Below are 20,405 nucleotides of genomic sequence, written 5' to 3'. Positions count from 1 at the left end.
TTCTCTCTCTCTCTCTCTCTCTCTCTCTCTCTCTCTCCCAAGAAGAGGATGGAAAAGGTATTTGACAAAAAATACAACAAGATCGGTTAAAAAAAAATCTACAACTCATATTCATAACCCGTACATTGGTGAAAAATTCCTTTTTTTCTCATTCCAATACATTTTTTTCTTTTATCATGATATGCTAGTTGACATTTTATTATCATTTGATTCCGAGAAAAATCACTAAAACATGTACAAATGCAACGAATCACGCGTGGTTCACTTATACGTACAGTCGTAGGCGGTAACGTTATCTATAATTATTTGTTTTTTTTATTTGCCTTCTTCAGCATAATAGTTTTGTCTTAATGATACCTAAAAACGGTGTCGCACAGAGAAGCGAAGTGTGTTTGTATAATTTTGTACATTGTCAACGTTCGAACAATACTTTTCATGATTCTCATTTCTTTCACTTTATGATTGCACTGTTATGATTATAATAAATGAACTAAATGAAAAGTAATTATACTAGTTGTACACTGGCTAATGATGAGCATATGATAAAATTAGGATGCTTCGTAGACTTAACGTTGAAACATTGAAACATGATCCTCCCTCTTCTAAAAAGAAACAAAAACATAATTCAATTCTCCTGACTACTCGATAAAATGTTCTTTTGATTCTAAGTATGCTTTGCTAACGTAAAATCTCTTTAAAAAATTGTGACATGGGATTAAAAAATTGCTTTCAAGGTGAAATGCAGTGATGGGCTCGCATCGAAAGCCGGTAATGCTTTCATCCTTAATTATTCATTTCGAGTCAATGAATTAAAAAAATGGGGTTCCTTGTGTGCGCAGCCTCGACCGTAAAGGGCTCTAACTCTTGCTCTGACAATACTAATCCCATTGGACACTTAAACACTCTCGTGTTACAGAAGTATCGCCGGAAGAGTTAATGCCATTAAAACCTAATTAAAAACCTTTTGGTGTACCAGTTGCAGGACAAGTGCTCTCTAGGGGATGTTTCTTGCACGGAAGAAAGTAGATAAAATTTTCACTGCTAAGTATCCTGTGCGTACCCGTAAGAGTATTCACAATTTTTCTCGTTTTGTTCGCTTTATCGTTCTGCTTCTCACTGTTGGTTTGTCCATTGTTAGTTACTTTTTACTGCTACTCGAAATTGGTACCAAACATATCAAGTTCACCAAACCCAGGTGGGCCAGCCTGGTCCTGCAACATCTGCAGCATTTCATTGAATTCTTGGGGCTGAGTGCCAGGCCCACCTTGTGGCCCGTGTGTGGCCTGCGGTTGACCCGTCACCTGTGCATTTGATTGTCCACCGTCCTGCTGTTGGCCCTGGTGTTGTTGGCCCTGCCAGGCCCACATACCTGTAATCAAATAATCTTGTATTTCGGTATCTAGGTCACATGTGCATCAATCGTTATTATTTGGAGAAACTCGAGTCATCAATGATTTTTTACTTTCCGAAGCGAAAGAAGCTATTGTATTGACCCCGAAAATCCAATGCGGAATTTCCATTATTTCTTCACATTTATTGGCCTCCAGAATCATTCTGATACGGTTTTGAAGACATGATATCTTCTGAACAAATGAACCGACTCAAAAAAAAATTATATTATATTCATTATATATTATACTATATTAATATAATATATATTATATATAATATGTAAAAAACATTGACATTTTCACAAGTCACTCATCCTCTTTGTGAAAATTCTCATTAGACAATTGTGCCACTTTTTTAAAAATTATGACGCAAATGAATGGAAAATTTGGGTAATTGTTCATCGGAAGAAAATGAGAGGAATATGATATAGCGGCTCTGTAGAGAATTTTTGAATAATTCTCACCTGGATTATTAGGCACTGTCGTCACTGAATGATACTGGGTCGGAGCTGTCCTAGCGCCGCTGCTCAATTGAGTGTACGTTGGCCCACTGGGTGATCTCGAGGGGCTCAGTTGACTATACTGATACCCTTCAGTCACAGGTTGCTAAACCCAGATAGAAAATTATTATTCTCATGAGTACCCCCAACAATAAAAAAAATGTTCATCAAGTCGAGAGACTACAGTTCGAAATACCATAAAGGAATTTCGAAATGTCACCAACTTCAAGTCAATTTAGAGTGAATGAATCTCTACCTGACGCCCAATTGCCCAACCCTGTTGGACAGGTGTAGGGGACGTATTAGCTGGTTTTTGCATTCTATTTAAAACTGTAGAAGGCGCTGTTTGCTGACTCGGTGAACCGTAGGCAATTGGTGACTGCGTGGCTTCGTACCCCTGATAGGCATTTTGGGTGCTAGCCGGTCGTGCCTGTTGTTGCTGGGGTCCGGGTGCAGCCACCGCTGCTGGATGCTGCATCATGTGATGTGCGGGATACATTGAGTCCCTCGACTGCTGCCGCTGGAGAGAATAATCAAGACTATGCTGTCCATATGTCTGCAGTGTATCATTCTCAATCTGTGTCTCACCACTGGGATGAATCGATCTGAAATATAGTATAATTAGTTTTTAGGATATACATTCTCGTTGGAAATACTCAGATACGATTGAAACTTACTTTCCAACTGTATTCGTACACACAATGTACTCAACATCTTGCGAGCAGGGGTTTAAAAAGGCAAACGCCGACGTTCTCAGCCACACCCAGTCACGATTTTTAGCACGAAAACGATATGACAATGATACTATTTGTCCTTTCAGTTTTAAAACTGCAAAATCATGAGAGAAGTTAATTAACTTAAATGCCACTGTCGACTGAAAAAGGCCAATTTTACCCCGTCCGATGGGGTATCGAACTAGAACATTCTGATCTTTGAAAATTTACCTTGATCGAAATTCTCCCGCATGAAGGGTAATTCCTGTTCATGGATAAACTCGTAACACTGATGGCCAAGAAGCTCGGACGGCGAGTATCCCAATATTCCACTGACCCTCTGATCGACGAATGTAAATTTGCCCTCAGCAGAGTGACGTGAGATGAATTCTGGAGAGAAAAATAAGACGAATAAATGTCGAATTTTATTGAATGCAGAAATCGTTTCTTGGAAGTGAGCAGAAGGGACGCGATTCTCAGGTCCTCGAAGTTATGAATTGTTGCGATCAAGGATAACTCATAAAACTTATCAAGGATAACGATATCCCAAGACCATCGGACCCTAAATAACATGTGTTGTTGATGCAGGCAACAATAACTGATTGAATCAAATGAGAAATTATGTGTTAATCAATTTTTTAAAAATCAAATAAGGAATGCTTTCACATGGATATATATTTTTTTCTACTTTAACTGTAGAAACATCAATATAGTTCTGTAAAAAAACAATGTAATTTGTTCTTATGAATATCAATGAAAACCGTATAAATTACCATTATTGCTATTGGAGCCAGTCAAATCATTGGTATTAGGTGTGCTAGTAACCTGAAGACGACCGATAGCAACGAGACAGCAGTGATTAGCAGCGTCCTCAGAGACAATGCCATCCGGGCCAGTTTGTACAGCATTTCTGTCACCTAAACCCACACCTGGTACACACGGGGGAACAAAATCACCTATGCACGATAAAATCACTGAGGTTAGTCCATCGTTCCCTCTCACCCTATTTATTTTTTCATCATCCTCTAATTATCTTTACTCAAATCTTCACTAACTGTTCGATCAAAGCGATGGAATATGAATCGTGTGAAGTGCAGGAGGGCATGATGTGTGTATTTTCTTAAAGAAGCTCAACTTATGAAAATCAAAATGAAGTGAAAATAACTAGCTACGAATATGCCGATAGGAACAATGGAATAAAGTCCGTGAGATCCATACCAAACTCACCGGTGGGGGGCCAATTTTTGATGTACCCCGTGCAGTGAACAACGGCGTAACTCTGGCCGTCTCGTGCCGGTGGTCCAAGCGAATTTCTCTGCTTCATACGATGGAGACCTTGTGCCGCTGCCATGTCACCCGTTGTCTGGAGGTTACCGACCTTCATACGGCATATGAAACCTCGTCTTGAGCCCATGCTCAGTCTCACAGAAGCTAGGATAATTTCAGAAAATGTTATTCATTCACTTTTAAAAAATCCAGGGTAACGATTTTTGAAGCCTGCATTACGCTTTTCAAGTAATGTAATATGTCTATATATATTTATTTATGTACTGGAATCTTTTGTTTATAGTAATTGCAAAAAAAGTCATTCTTTATCATAAATTCTGTGGACAATAAAAAATTCTCTTTTACCCATGCAATTTCGGATGCATCTGCAATATTAATTGTCTCCAAATGTTGTCCGTTAATACATGAGGAATCACTTACATTGATGTCCTTCTTTCTTCACTGTTCCCGTCTTCAGATCAAGAACTCGTCCAGCGTGCTGTGGCTCCGAGGCACTGAGTTGCTCTCGTACTTTTTCCGTATCATCAGGATGAACTTGATTGTACAAACTCGTGCCATACCAATCACTCTGCTGGTAATTGAGTACCGGCGCTACTGAGTCCGAAACATAAATGATTCTGCCAGTGTCGCAGCTAACCACAAAGAGAAAACCATCGGCAGCTTCCAGAATCAGATGCTTTAGCTCCTGATCCGTGAGGAAGGACGGCTTATAAGTACCATCGGCGCTCGTGTTGCCAGTGCCTAGAGAAAATTAAAAGGAATAAAATTGCAGAATCGTTGGACGGAGAATTTGAAAAACCTCATTTATTTTGGCTTCTCTAATTTTTATTGGAAATTATGCAGTTCCAAAAAATCGGAAATTTTGGCAGATTGTAGGCCTTAATGAGGACTAGCTCTGTGACATGCTCGCTGTTTCCTGCTTTTTGTTTCTAGTGCCAAAAATTGTGGCGCACCGCCAACAAGTATTGGTATATGCCTATGGAACTATCGAAGTGCAAGATCGGAATTGCAAAGCGGGACAGGATCCCTGGGGTAGAACTCGCCAGTGGCTCTTTCTCGCTCCCTCGCTCGCTCTCTCCTTCTCTCTCGATTCGATCTACGTTTCGATATACGAGAAATTCCGGGAAGAGGAACTTTAACGACTTCCAAACAAGATCTATGGACGGTCCCTGATCGTGACCTTCGTTACCATTATTTTCCACCTAGCCTCCCCTCCCCTTCTTCGGATTTTCTAGGTCCTTTTCAACTGCCTGAGCAAACTCAAATCGAAACCATACGTCAGCCGGAAATTTCAGGTGGTTCACATGGATTTCAAGGGGACATTGCTATTGATTCATTGGAAGTCTTCATTCCCAAATGATACTGAAATGATTTGATATTGAAAATTCTTCGATTCTGAATTTTGAATTCCGATTTTTAATTTTAAAAAAATCGGGGAACGCTCACTCAAAATCATTCACCACTTTTCACCATTAAAACTCATTATTCATAGTAAAAATTCGAATTTAAAATTTAAAGAATTTTTTTTTTTAATTCGATCACATTAAAACTGTAAAAACGAAAATTCAAAATCCAAATTTTGAGGCCCAAACCCCATGACAATTTCTGTGGAATGTCTCACATATTTTTTTGTCCTTCTGCTTGCAATCGTCAAGCCTGAAGTCACTGGGAATTCGTCTCGATGAATCTAACAGGTAAAGGTCCACCTACCTTAGGTCAATTTGTATTCAGTGGCCACTGCAGTGGGTCGGAGGGAAGAGGGGAAAAAATAAAATAAAAAGAAAAAGGTGGCTATAAACAATGCGAAGCACCAAACGATACGCGCAGCTATCTCCGTTATCCCTCTCTCTTCCCTTCGTATACAAACGACTCGGATATTTCATAAAATTTTAACAGTTGTTTCCTTACTTATTTTATATTTCATTTGTGTGAGTACGGTAACGCGACAAGTTTCTACGATGAACGAGAAGAGACTACCTCGTCACCCCATCTCACAACACCGGAAGCATATATCCTTCCCTGAATTCGATATAATCTCCATACCTCAGTGTATAATTTATTTGAAAGATGCTGGAAAGTCGAGCTAGTCTATGCAGATTTATCAGAGACCTCTTTCGAAACTAACAGCTTTAGAAAAATCTGTCAAATGATCTCATCCACACACCGACAAAAAAATTATTATTATTTTTATTGATTAATTATTTTCATTGAGATGTTTCTGTCTTGGAAGAGGTATTATACACTTGAACCGATTTCAAATAAATAAGATCTTACGGTGAATATCAATTAGTTCTCCTTTCCTACATTTACTTGAAAACAAAAAAATAATAATGTTCTTGGGGTCAAGTCACACGTGTTCACCACAAAAATGGAAAAGTTCTATTTTTTTAAACCGAATATATTCTGTAGTTGGCAAAATTTTGGCTGGAAACACCTCAAAAACTCTCATTATTACACTAGAGAAGTTCAATTTCTCCCAATCAAATTTATCAATTCGGTTTGACGCTCATTCGCTTGCCAGTGACCAAATTTTCGGACGGGGGATTCTTTCCCTCTCTTTATGAAGATGATGGGCATAAGAGGGACCAAGTGATAAAAAAACTTCGTCACGATTGACCGAAACGTGTCGATAAACTCAAAAAGATTAAGTAAAATTACTCTACTGAAGCAAGAGAAATAATAACAACGATAATGATTAAATTACTCAATTTGTAGTGCATTATCAACACTCGAACACTCGGACGTGACAAATCTCAAAAACCATAACGGATAACTTATCACTGCGCTAGATTACAAACCAAAACGTTTAGCCTCCGGCAGATTAATAATAAGAAAAAACTCTTCAGTCAAACCAAGTAAATTATAATTTTTTTCTTTCTAGTGATCCTCAGACCCTTATCTTGACCCTCATGACCCTCGTAACTCTTAATTTTGGCGTCTTAATGTCGACCACCAAATTTCCATCACCAGAAGTCAATTCGGATTTTCAATGTAATTATTTATTCATTTCTTCGTTCATTCTAGCTCATGCTTGGCGAAATAGATTGCTGATCAAAAATATTTCCCCCATTTTTAAATAGAGAATTCAATTGTCTTACCTCTCAGCGCCTTCATGTGGGCAACAGCCATCCTGAGTATTGTCAGTTTATCGGGCTTTCTGGCGAGGGTCGAGCATGTTGGTACCATGTCCGAAAGTTCAGTTATATACGCGGTCATCTTATTTCGCCGCCGACGTTCAATTTCACAATGATTCTCCCGGCTGTTTATAATCAACAGAAAGAAGAACAAGTGATGTTTTTTATTCAGGCTAATTCAATGACTTCCGTGAACATGAATTTTTTCCAATTCATTCGGTGCGCAGTGAACAAAAAAATTAAATACACAATAGGAGAGTTGAATGCACTTCAAGGGGGTTCGGAGTGATTATCATTTCTTTTTTAAAAAATCACATCGCCATTGCCAGTGTGATTATCCTCTCATGATACAGTCCATTTACTTGACCTTTATACTACCTCAAGACTCCCATAACGAGAACCAGAACGGTAATTCTGTCTTTATCGCTCATGTTGCCAGGGAATAGCAGTACTCTTCGACTTTTCCCTCCCTTTGCACCCCCTTATTACGTGTCATGCAAGGGGGCACAGATGGAAGAAATGGGGTTGGGGGCACGCAATATTTTAAGCTCTTGGTTCATCGTTGGTAACGTAAAGTACATAATGAGTGAGGTGCTATCGTAAATTTAATAGTGTTTAATTTATGATAAATCACGGGAAATTCATGCGAGGAGGGAGGGGGTCAGCGGATGGATGATGGGGTACACGCAAGAGCAGAGCGAACGAGAGAATAGGGGACCTCCCTGTAAAAACGTGTAAATAAATGAATGAAAAATGAAAAAACATAAAAACATGGCAGTGAGACCTTATCATCGCCAAAAATTGAAGAGATTTCAATGGGAAAGGGACGTGCAAAGTATATCCTGGGCCTTATTTCTTACAAGGAAAATCGCCGAGGGATACATAACGGGTTCAGCGTTAGATGGACATTCAAAACAGGTCAAATCGAGTGCAAGTATAAAGTGCTCGCACATATATAAGAGAAAAGTAGGAGAACTCTTTCACGAGGGTCATAGGCCAGACAGTCTCGCAAGGTTTACCGGCTGCTTATGGCCGATTCTCCATTGCACATCGACTGCATCGCACTGTACATAATCTCCAATCACCGAATCATTGTTTCATCGGTGACACGACTTATCACCTGGACAATTTTTCAACTACGACATTTCAACTAATTTTTTCCTGCTTCAACGATTCAAATGCATTAAAAAAAATATATTTACTGCCGTTTTTACAATATCTTTGATGATACACTCGATTGATTAATTTAATTTGGGCTTTCAAATAATAAATGTAGAATTATATTCATCGCTATATTATTGTTAATTTTTTGTCTGTAAGTAGTTGTCTAAAATCCCAGTAGAAATGTCCAGTGGATAACTGGTGGAACCGTTTCATAAATAACAATCAACAAAATCCATAGAACTTTTCCAGTAATAGAAATATGAGAGACAAACCCGGCGAGATCTACTTGTTGCATTTTGCCTCTCGGTTAACCACGGGAATGCGATGAAAAAGAGGGGGAGACAAATACTTCCAGAAGAGACTGAGGCTAATCCCCCGAGAGATATTCCGTCCCAGGACCTTTATAATAGTGCAGACCAAAGAACATGGAGAAGAAAAATATATTCTTGAGAAAAATGAAAAAAAAAATCTCATGCCAGAGTTTATATTAACGTTAGTGGCACGCGATAGAGCAGGAGAAATTCAAGTGATGGAAATTTTCAGTGAAAGACAGCAGAAGAAATGAAGAAACATTGCTAGACGACTTGCGGCTCGGGGGGAAAAGGGGAAGAGGATTATAATGGCGTTATTAACTTAAAAGTGATGGGTGTTGCGCGCGACATCACAAATCGTCGGCATTATTGCCTTGTCTTTTCCAATTTCCTAGTCTGAACAACTCAAAAATTACAGCATTATTATCGCGTACAGTAGTGAAAAAATGTATGGGTTTACGGTTCCAATTTTTTCCGAAAAATTAGAAATTCACCGTTTGGGTCATTAAAATTAGCGAACAAAAAATATTATTCGACAGACGGTCTAAAAATCGGGATTTGACACGGGAAATTGAGACAAAAAATTTAAACAGTGATGTTTCAACAGTTATTTTAACATTCAAGAGATGAAGTATCTTACAAATTGGGGTTTCATTTGAAAGCCGAGTGCTTCAGCCGTGTTGGCGATGAAATCGCCCCAATTTTGCAACTGAAATCATCTCCCTCCAATTCCTTGGCTGATTGACTAACGAATGACTCGATAGGGATAAATAGGGAGTGAAGCTGGTTGGTCTTGAAAAGAGCGCGTGTATCTCGGTGTTCCCACGGCGTAGTTGAGAGACGCCGAGGGCTTACACCATTGCCGCTATCGCCATCGAGTGCTGTTCAAGTAGAAAGAAGGGCTGAGGAGAGTGAAAACGAGAGAGATAAAAGAAAGAACATCCATCGGTGCATACACACACACAAAACTGTGCATACAGTTCCCCCTTTCTCCCCCTAGGTACCAAGTCTCGATATAGTAAAGGCATACATGTACGGTTAAGCTAAGCACTCGTGACTAATCCGGAATCGCGAACGACTCAAAAAACAAAATTCATGAATATATGCCGGACCGGCGTTTTAGTTATTTGCAAATCCAATCGTTCATTTTATATTTAATAAATCTGGTGCCCAGTCTTTAGCTGCGATTCACGCAAAAATGACTGAAGAGTTGTTAATAGTACTTTTACTATTACATTATTTAGGCTCTCCAGTCGGCTTCAGGCTATTCTGTTCAAAATTTTCGTCTGAATTTTCCGTGCCAGATTCCGGAAATTTTTATCGTGTTCAAAATCCACTCAAATTTCCATTTCACTTCCACTGAAAACTCATGAATTTCCGTGAATTCCACTTAAAACTTGAAATTTCTGTCACTCTCGTGAGATTGACTATAAAATCTTCCATGAAATTTCAAAAAATTGCTAATAAAGTATAAGTCATTGGGCTACGGTGCAAGGTTTAGTATGCACTGCAGAAACTTCTAGAAAATTCGCAGGAACTCTCAGTTCTTCTAAATAATTTTTTTACTTTCAATTGAGCAATTTAATTTCATATTGTGATTGATTAGTTGTGTGGCCCGGCTTCGCCCACGCAGAATAAAAGAAAATTAAATACCAAAATTGTTGGGAATTCCTATAATTAAAAAAAACATCCGAGAAGTCAACAGAATTTGAGGGTTTTCCAAAAAATTGAATGGTTTTTTTTTGAATTGCAGGAATTCGCAAAAAACCTGATTTCAATTTTCTCGGATTCTGGCCGGGCCACACAGCTAATATTTATACAAATGTAATGATAATTGTGAACAAGATGGAGCAAGACAGGGCTGCAGTTATCGACCTAAATTAACTCGGCATTTTTTCCAATTATTTCAAACTGGCAACGACGATAATTCACAACCCACGTGGTTACTTATACCCGACACTAACCTGGCGAATCTCTCCTTGTCCTGCAAATTGTCGTCCTCGATTCTCCGATACTTCACTCCACTGGGATCGTCCTCGTCGGATCTGAAACGTGACGAATTGATCGACTCTAAAATTATTCGCTATAATAAAAATAATAGGTGAAAAAATGAGCAAGTCTTGCGATAATAAAAATAAAAATAACAGTGAAATACTCTTTGGTTTTTCAAGCGTTCCTAAAGTGCTAAAGATTGCATTCATTTCGTTCAGATCAATTTTTTGCGCACGTAGTGATTGATCAACAGTTACTAATAAATTGTGTCATCTGTACACGTAAATTACGACTTCCTCTTGTCCAAGTATGGCGCTACATTCATCGCTCTCCACGCGTCCATTTTAATCGATGAGAATGAAAAAGGATTATGTTGAGGAGAACTGTCGATACTAAATCCATCAGGGTTTGTCTCATTAAAAGGGCTGATGTTGCCGCTTGAATCGCTGAAGATCTCAACAAAAACTATTGCAATTTGTAGTTGAGATTCGCGCGTTTTTTTATTCCAGGGATTCTGGACACTAGAGTGATTATAACATGCCTGCAATGTTCAACACACTGCATTCATCGCACGGAATGCGATTTAGAGGGAAAAATCATAAAATTTCAGATTTCACTGGAAATTCACGTTTGATTGGAAATTCAAATAGACTGAGGAATTCTTGTCTCTATGCTGCTTAAACTTCTTGAATTTAACTGAATTTTCCGTGAAACCTGAAATATCATTTTTTTAAACAGCGTATAGAACTTTTTTTTTAAATTCAGTCACATGAAAACTGTAAGAACTAAAAAATGAGAAAAATCGGTGTTCCTCTCTTACTTATGCAGCGAAGAGTCTGAAATTTTAACAGTTTACTCATTCTATTGTGGTTAACAAAATTCAAAATCGAAATTTGGAGGCCCCAAGCCCGTCCCTCATTTGTAAAAAAAATGACTAAAAAAATTGAGGGAGGAAAAAAACATTTTGATGCACGCTGCTGACCCTGAAGAAGAGGTAGAGTACGAAGTATAACCTAACTGTTGGCATCCTTGTTTATCCCTTTGGCCTCCGCTGGGGTACACCCATGACCCTCCTCCCACTACAGCGCAAGCATTGTGAGGGTGGTAGGGCTTGCATCCGGGTAAGTCTTTCTCTCTATGTATATGTACGTGGGTGCTCTCTCATCGAGGCCCTCACCAACCCAGTGAAGATACCATTCTTACCTCCTCCGTCCCTCTCTCTCAATCGTTCACCTCTCCATCCTTATTCCCACGACGAATAGTCCTATCCTGTTATTCTTTTCATTTTTTTTTCCTCCTTTTACTTTACACAATTTTTTATTCCTACGTTTCCTCTTGTTTTATTTTTTTCCTCTTCATCCCTGTTACTCTACTGTTGTCCGTAGAGCCCCTCGATTTATGGAGTACATAATGATCCGCCAGAGGCATTATACTTCTGTAACGGATCTCAGTAACAACGAGTAGAATATGTGACAATTTTCGAGATACGAGAAATGCCTTTTGAGGTTTTTGAGTGCAGCACAAAAATTAAAATTAATTCAATATTTTAAGATTCTGACTGTCAATAAAGTATTTATGAAGAATGTGTGAGTCTGTCATTTGAGACATTCCACAGAACGTGTCATGGGTTTTGTGCCTCCAAATTTCCAATTTTAATTTTCGTTTATATTTTGTTAACCGCCTATTTTTTTTCACTTTTTAGTTTTTAGTTTTCATGTGACCGAATTTAAAAAAATATCCATCGGTAATGCCACTTTCAATTTTCGTAATCTCAATTTTCGTTGCATTTTTCCACGTACCCCGTCCGATAAAGATAAAGGCACTAGCTACCGGGTCACTGTTCTGCATTTTACTTACTGGAATGCATTTGCATCGAATGCCTTATATACGTTGGCGGGGCCAACGGTTAAAGTGACATCTTTGACCCGAGGTATATTTTCCCGTCCAACTTGTTCGCTCCGGCTGCCACGAATTTAGTTTTTGGAAAGGGGCGAGGGGGTGGAAGACGACTACTGCAATATCTCAGTGGGAGATCTAGGATCCAACGAGGACCCTCCGCGAAAAAAGCGCCGTTTCAGTAGCTCCTGTGCTCAGCTCTTTATCTCATTTTTGTCTCTCAAGTTAAGAAAAAATAAAGCCAACGAAATTCATGTAGTTCGACCTCACGAGTCGACCCCCGAGTGGCACTTGTTCGAGGGGTTCCATTGCCACCTGACTCTTTGCGGGTACGAGACCTTTCGTGGTTTTAATTCAGCCATCAATTGTTTTATTTGGAATCTAACGCTCTTGCCGTTAAGACGTTTTTTTTTTCTTCTCATTGTCAAGTAGACGGTAGAGGTCTTGCATATTAAGAGGATATCCTCTGCCATTGGACGGTTCTGGGTCCGTTATACGGGTCCGTGTGCCGCACGGGGGGCGGTCCATGCTTCTTATCCAATCTCCTGACGTTTCATTGGTCAATGGTCATGCTACTGCAAGGCTGTGTCGCAAATTTTCAGTTCTACTCCGCCTAAATAATCGAGGCTTGACAACTTTGCACACTGGCGGAAAATTACTCGTAAATCTCAAGCGAAAGAGCTTGAAAATTTTAACAACGACAAAGTTAGGAGACGTTTCTTTCTTGAAACAAGTAGCGTGGCCACACTTGAACCAATTTCAAATAATTTTTTTTTTTTCACCTGGGGCCAAAGTGTCATGTAGCCCCTCTGAGAAAATTGTGGTAGACAGCAATTATTCAAGATAATGGTAGTGATTTCAGGACGAACAATCGACGAACAGACGTAATGAAACACACTCGGAGGCCCCAGAAATGCAAAAATAACATTTTTATTTTTCACCTGGGGCCAAGTGTCATATAGCCCCTCTGAGAAAATAGTGGTAGATAGCAATTATTCATCATGATTTCACTCATATTTCCAAAGGCTCCCATAAACCCCCCGCATTTCGATGGAAAAGAAAAAGCCACATTAGATGTACCCTCGGAAAACCGAAAGGATTAATAATCATAGTTCGCAAAAACTTGAATATAGTGTAATAGTAACGAACCGTTAGTCAGGTGATACGTCTGAATTTGCCAGTGACCGCAAATCTCCACTACGTGACAAATTCCACAACTAGTGGGTTTTACATTCGTCGCCAATTGTCCATCCTCCGATTACTACTCCCTCCCTCCCTCTCCTTCTCATTCGTTCATCACGTGCGGAATAAAACCACGAGTTGAGGGAGGATGAACGCGTAAACAAGCGGTTTAGCCAGGATACTATTGCAGACTCGTGGTTGCAAATCGCATTTCATCTCACCGAGACAATTCAGAGCAATATTATTTCATGGAAAGTTTCATTCGGGAGTAAAGGAGTGTGAGAATTTTTTTCGAGGATAATGACGACTATTTTTCAACAGGATTTGGCATTGACAATTTTTGAAAATTCAAGCCCACGCAGGTGATCAGCTGATTGATGGCTACATACATCAGGGCTTATTGTTTGATCAAATCAATTTTATAAGTATTCTACTTATAGAAACCCGGGATGGCCATCAATTACAACTCTTCAGTATTAAAAGAATTTCCGACTTACATTGATAAAGATTTAAATATACTCATCGAAAAAATGTCTTTAAATGTTAAATATTTGAAATATTTAACATTTTCAATATTTTAAATATATTCTTTTAAATAGTAAAATAATTGAAATCGAAATGTCCGACTGATGATGAATAAAATAATTCGGAATTTGAGTATTTAAATTAATGATTACTTGAATTATCAAAAATTTAAGAGTGATATCAACGGATTGACTACTTCATGATTCAACAGTGATTCTGACTTGCGGATATGGCTATCGCAGATAGCAACTATGAGAATATGTGGTAACTGCCCTTATTATTAATTCTTTATAACGTGTATGACTGCGAAGATATGAATGGACGTCAAGGGGGGGGAGGGCGAGGAAAAAATCTATTCTATAATTTTCGATTGGCTCCGGCAAAAAAAAACAATAAAATTTGTAGGCAAAAAAAACGAAAATGGAGCTCATTCCAAAATTATACTGGCGCTGTAAAATCGAAGGTACATAAGTAACAGAATACAACTTTTCGAAGAAGAAAGGGAGATCCCCGAATTCTACATAATTCCCAATCAAAATTAGAAAATGTGAAAATTGAATGATTGCAAATCCTCCATTCGGAAGCAAAAACAGAGTGGCTGAGTTGAAGTGGAGCGTCCCGCATGTTGTGTTTTCCGATTTTCATTGATAAGGAAAAAGAAATTACGAAAGTGCCGTCTACTAAGCTAAGAATAATCACAGGGGACCACCCAACAGCTGGTCATTGTTATGGCTCCACGTTGGTCGCTGATCCTGCTGAAACAATCCGGTAAACAACGGCTCGCAACGCCGATCATTTCTCCGGAGCAGAATCCTATATCAGAATGTACATAATAAGATTTTTGCTAATTTAACAAAAACCATGTCTACAGATGCAAAAATTCGTATAAGGGATGAAGAGAAGTGAGATTACCGGACGCGTTTGGCAAAAAATCATTGTCCGTATCAGAAAAATTAATCGCAATATTAAGCAATTATTTATGTTCATTGGGATCATTTTTTATGGAATGCAGGGTAAATTTTCCCGGGCCAGCGGAGAAAAATTCATTATTCGTGTGGCAGTGTCTGACATTCACACGCTCCACGGTAACTTTGACCGTGGATATACGGGACGTTTTCAACTCTTCTTTTCAACCGAAAAGCACGACTCAAAAAATTTAAGTGACGCTGCTGATAAATTCCGTGACAGTTCCGTAAAATTTCCTACAACCACATTTCGCTCTGGAATTACGGGAAAGATACGTAATTTTTATTGAACATTTCTCTCAGTGCAGAAAATATATTTTTCCGTATGGGAGTAGAGAAAATTGAGTTCGCTCCACGATTACTTGACTTGTGCGGTAATTTCCCTCGGGATTTTTTCTCCGTGTGTGAATGAATAAGTACTGATAGTACACATGGCCAGCACGTGCGACTGATCAGTTAATGAGTGTTGATAGCAAAGTCGGTCTGTTGGTCACGTAGCTAACATACGAAGTTGAGCGTATGAACTTCACGATGACAAACCAGTAAATGACGGTGCACAAAATAACAATAGAATTCCATGTTTGTCCATTCTTTCCCTTCATAGTCAATGGTAAAAGTCATTTGATTGCGAATTTCAAGTTGCGATAATTGTCTACGTAACGACCTTAGTAACAGAATAACATAAGTGTCAAAAAATTCAAACCGATCGATTCAGACCTTTTCATTCTGGAAATCTAGGGGAAATATTTGCTCCGTTCATCGAAACAACGTTCACTCGGCAGAAAAATTCGATTTTGGCGAAAGTCCACTTTCCCCCCGAAAAAAGCCTAAATATGGCATCTGGCTCCGGGTGAAAAAATAAATTTTTTTATTTCTGCATTTCTGGGACAAGTGAGGGTCTCAGTGGCATTAGGCGGGCCAGAAAATACAGAATCGACTTTCACTCGGCGGAAAAATTCGATTTTGGCGAAAGTCGACTTTCCCCCCGAAAAAATCCTAAATATGGCATCTGGCTCCGGGTGAAAAAAAAATTTTTTTTATTTCTGCATTTTTGGGGCGAGTGAGGGTCTCAGTGGCATTAGGCGGGCCAGAAAGTACGGAATCAACGTTCACTCGGCGGAAAAATTCGACAGTAATTTTGAGCCTGGTGAGTATGGTCGATCATTACTACGTTCACATAGTAAAAAATAATTTTGTATTTCTTCGGCGCACGGCGGTTTTGGCCGGCTTAGCTGTGAGAAGCTAAGCAGCGCTAATAAACGTGTTCACTAGAAGGATGGGTGGCAGCGAGGGAACACCTCTGGAAAGGTTCGAATTTTTTCGAGAGCTTTTGAGAAGCATTAGGAATTAATATGCCGCTGGAAAAGTGAAATCCGTGAGAAACCGAAGGCTATACGTTAATGGAAAAGTAGAGTCAATTTTCAGAGTACATTTTACCGAGACGTTTTCCCAGTCAACTGGCCCAAATTGGTCCACAGCCCCTCCCCACTCTTTCAGTGGCCAAACACTTCGTTTCTTGTCTTTACCTTCGTCGTTTCAACTGTGGCGAATCATTTTGCGGCTGCTGTACATGATGAGGCGATAAGTTAGCACCGTAAGACAGTAGCTGACTTCCGGGTGGTGGGCCACTCGCTCCAGGCGGCAGTCCCCCGATCAGCGAGGGCGCCGCGCCCAATTGGTAAGCAACGTGGCTCGGAGGTGGGGGTACATAATGCGAGGGACCGGGCCCATGGCCCAAGCCAACCCCGTAACCCGTGCTACCCGTACCACCCCCGTACATACCGTTCCCGCCAGGATACTCTATCTTGAATGTTTAATTTATCACTTCGAGGGATCACGAAGTACTTCAGGATCCAAATATTCAATCTTCCTCTGTCCAATTCAGTCAGGACTCAGTCGTCAAAATGGGACTTGTACATTTTCCAGTCGGGGCTTCTCAACTGTCAATTCCGATGAGACTTTGTCGAGAGTTCAAGCTGTGAGTGAACACTTGTCTTTGATTTTTCACTTCAACCGATTTTTTTTCTGTTTTCTTCTGTCAATTGTCGCTCTAACTTACTTTATTATAAAAGTTATCTTTAATCTAGTGAAGAACATTTTTCTCGCATTTTGCAGTTACACTTCACTCCAACACTTGCAACACCACTCGATGTAAACCCCATTCGCACTTATCATTGCAACAGATTATGAGTTTCTTTGCGTGAAAAAATACGCAGGTGCAAAATCACTGAATGGACCCATTCCGTTTTATCTATTAATTGAAGCAAAAATAAAGCAGAACGTCAGAACGTGGAAATGTATACCGCAATTCAAGTGGCAAAAACGCCAGCGGATTTCGCCGATCTTCTCCTGTATGCGAATGTTTTTCACTTGAATAAAAACAATAATTTGTGATGTGAGAATAACAACCGTGGCACTGGACGTTGGTCTTCAATTCACTGAACGCGGAAGTTTGACGAATGTAAATCGGGAAAAACAAGGAGTACGATTTTTAATGAATGTTTCGACTCGTCACCACCCACGTCCCGCTAGTGACTGATTCCACCATAGCTGTATTATGTGCGGCAGTTCTGTCCAGTTGGAGAGGAGGGGACTATCACTTCTCCCTCTTCCAGTTCGTCGAGCCGATCATCTATCGGTGTATGATCGTCTTCGTATTTTCGTACTTTTGCGACTTCTCGAATTTCATCATTTGAAATTATGTGAATTCATCAATTTTTCGTGACGTCAAAATTTTTTGAACAATACGAGATGAAAAAATCGGCAGAAATTTGTCGAAAAATTAATAGAACTGTTGCACTAATTGTGTTAATGCATTTTAAATGGCTATTTCATATTGTTTTCGATTCTTTTGGGGAAAATTGAAAAGGATGTAATCGAGGGGTTGTCATTTTTGTGGAGATTTCAATGCTCCGAGTAATGGTATTTTCTTCGGTTACGAGGTGGGGCCGGTACCTGCTACGGTTACTTCAACACCAATTTTGTCAGTGCATTTTTGGGAGTCAGGCTCCCCGACTCTCTGAATAGGTTTGCAGGTGGACAATAGTCCGTAACGGTGGGGATTTCTAAAGAAAGACACCACGGGGCCTCATCCCCCCCCCCGCAGGTAAAAGTTTGGAGCGACATAAATTGCTCAAATCGTGGGGGAGTTCCAGAGTGAGGTTTCTCTCATTCTGTAAGTTACGACACCTCTTGCTTGACAAGAAGGAAGAATTGTGAATGAGATAGGAAAATCGCTCTAATCGCTCGCGCTGTGCTCTATAAAATTTCGGTTTTTTATGAAAAGTTCGTCATTCTCCCCTCAATCCAGAAATAGTCATCAGAAATTCGCCTGACCTGAGGTTGACTTGACTTATCTTGTTCTTTCTCGGTATCTAAAAGAGATGGCAACATTTTCAGTGGAACTTTTTGCGCAGAATAAAACGAAAGTTCATAACTTTAATTTTGTTCTATGAAAAAGGTTCCTATACATGTTTTCCATCTATTCTATTATGCAAGCATTTTTTCCACTATTTGCAGGATAAAATAATATTTAATTATAAAAGAACTCTTTTCTGCATATTATTTTTTATCATTATGTATTCGCTTATTCATTAAAAATGAGTTAATGTCCGCTTTTATAATGTTCAGATTTGAAAAAAAAATTGAGAAAATGATCTTTCAAAATTTTTACGACGAAAAATTCCCGCTGTTTATAAAATCAGGAGCAAGGGTTTTGCGAGTACGAAAATGTAAGCTTTTGTGAAGAACTAGCCACCAATTGTCATGTCTTCGATAAAAAAATAGATTGCTGACCAAAAATGTTTCACTTATTTTTTAATAAAGCTTCAGGACTAGGGAATGAGATATTAATTTTCAGCACATTGTAGTTAATGCTTCAAGAAAAAGAAAACGACCACTGTCACTTGCGCCCCTGTGTTGCTGCTATTACTGATTTCTTTTTTTTTATCCTACACACATTTTGTATAGGGCCTTAAATAAAATCTCCCCTTATAACAACGTCAAACAATGAATAAGATGAGTTAAAACTTACCCGATACTGCTAGCACCTCTTTTCTGGGCCATTTTCGTCGGCTCCGACCCTAAAATACAAAGAATATCTTGTCATAAACTTCAATAATGTCAACTTGGCATATCATTAAAATGTTTAAATAATGTTCTCAAAATTCTCAGTTATTTTTCAAACCTTGAGGCATATAAAACATTGTCTTTTGACTACCAACGAATCAAATTCTTTCTCACACTGATCTGCATCAATGCAAGTGTTGATTTATGACACAAACGAGGCAATTCCTCACCACAGTACACAGGCAATCAATCAATGAAACAAAATCCTGAGAACCAATTGACGAAATTCGATCTAACCCCTCTCCCTTGTGATGATACAACAGATGAAATTACTTTGGACATCAAAATAGAGGTTGCCAGGATAAAACAACTACACAAAAGTTGAACCGAGAACGAGAGAGGTCGAGGTAGAATGTCGAAAGCATACCTGTCATAGAATGGGCGACTGACATTGCAATAGCATACATCCAGACTACTATTGTTCCTTCACTGCACTGGCAACTGGTAGAATTGAAGCTCAATTGCACACTACACACATATATAAAAGTACATTTACCACTAATTACACGCTCCAATTATATCAAAAATTGGGTGTTTACACTGACACAAGGCGCCATTTTGGAGTTTTGCCTGCTGCGGTTTTATTTTACTGGCTGAAGGTGGAGGGGGAACAGAAACAGTTGCGTGGGAATTTTGAGTTGGATTTCGGTCTTTTTTTAGTGAAAGGTGGCAGTTGACTTGTCGTTCTGTAAGTGCGGGAGATTTCAAATAATATTTCACTCCCCAAGTACCGAGAGCCGCATTCTAACCGAACAAAGTCGAACAGTCGGAATAAAATAAAAAATTCTAGTATCCGCAATTTACGTAAATTACCTCAACTCTTTCTCAATTTTCATTTTGGAAGTTCAGTCTTTTCGCCTCAAAACATTGAGTAGAAGTGAGTTTATCTACCGGTCATTGTATGGACGTCAAACCTCGAAATGAACTTGCAACGGAACAAACGCCACTTCCAAACGGCCAAACAAAGTTTTCTTGATCGATTTACAACGACACAAACGCCACTTCTGAACGGTCACAAACAAACTTTTCTCGATCGATATAAATCCCCCAGAAGAACGTTCAAAGAACCTCCACAATGATCATGTAATTTTCAATCATCCCTACCCCAGATTTGACCGACAAAATGTTGTATTTGGGCGTAAAAATTTTTTTGTCAACAATTACAGGGGAGCGGATAAATGTATAGAGCGTCCCGTGAGGGGAATTTCATTGGCAGA

The 20,405-nt window shown here is 39.3% G+C and overlaps 1 protein-coding gene across 6 annotated transcripts; it reads right to left on the bottom strand.

Moving 5' to 3' along the window:
• Nucleotides 1-86: 86 nt before the first annotated feature.
• On the bottom strand, nucleotides 87-19,860 carry LOC107038286 (aryl hydrocarbon receptor nuclear translocator homolog). 6 transcript variants are annotated; one of them, XM_015257304.1, is made up of 12 exons: nucleotides 19,556-19,860; nucleotides 19,094-19,142; nucleotides 10,465-10,545; nucleotides 6,990-7,150; nucleotides 4,312-4,632; nucleotides 3,823-4,035; nucleotides 3,378-3,560; nucleotides 2,836-2,994; nucleotides 2,569-2,719; nucleotides 2,148-2,496; nucleotides 1,856-1,997; nucleotides 87-1,369 (listed from the first exon to the last, which is right to left on the bottom strand). In XM_015257304.1, the coding sequence occupies exons 1-12, from the start codon at nucleotides 19,593-19,595 to the stop codon at nucleotides 1,152-1,154; spliced, it is 2,067 nt and encodes a 688-aa protein (XP_015112790.1). In that variant the 5' UTR covers nucleotides 19,596-19,860; the 3' UTR covers nucleotides 87-1,151. The 6 variants fall into 6 exon arrangements, with proteins under 6 accessions (XP_015112790.1, XP_015112792.1, XP_015112793.1 ...); XM_015257306.1 differs by having other exon boundaries at nucleotides 2,148-2,481; XM_015257307.1 differs by having other exon boundaries at nucleotides 3,378-3,533.
• Between the last annotated feature and the right edge of the window lie 545 nt (nucleotides 19,861-20,405).

The sequence above is a fragment of the Diachasma alloeum genome, unplaced genomic scaffold, assembly GCF_001412515.2.
Source record: "Diachasma alloeum isolate Michigan unplaced genomic scaffold, Dall2.0 Dall_scaffold_00279, whole genome shotgun sequence".
Lineage (NCBI taxonomy): Eukaryota > Metazoa > Arthropoda > Insecta > Hymenoptera > Braconidae > Diachasma > Diachasma alloeum.
Note: the sequence above shows the minus strand (reverse complement) of the source record. Positions and strands in the feature narration are given on the sequence as shown.

Coding starts and splice junctions, on each gene's coding strand:
- LOC107038286 (XM_015257304.1), bottom strand. CDS start 19,595: ATGTATGCTATTGCAATGTCAGTCGCCCATTCTATGACAG. Junction 4,036..4,311: donor GAAGAAAGAAGGACATCAAT/GTAAGTGATTCC, acceptor AAATTATCCTAG/CTTCTGTGAGACTGAGCATG. Junction 3,561..3,822: donor GCCCCCCACCGGTGAGTTTG/GTATGGATCTCA, acceptor TATCGTGCATAG/GTGATTTTGTTCCCCCGTGT.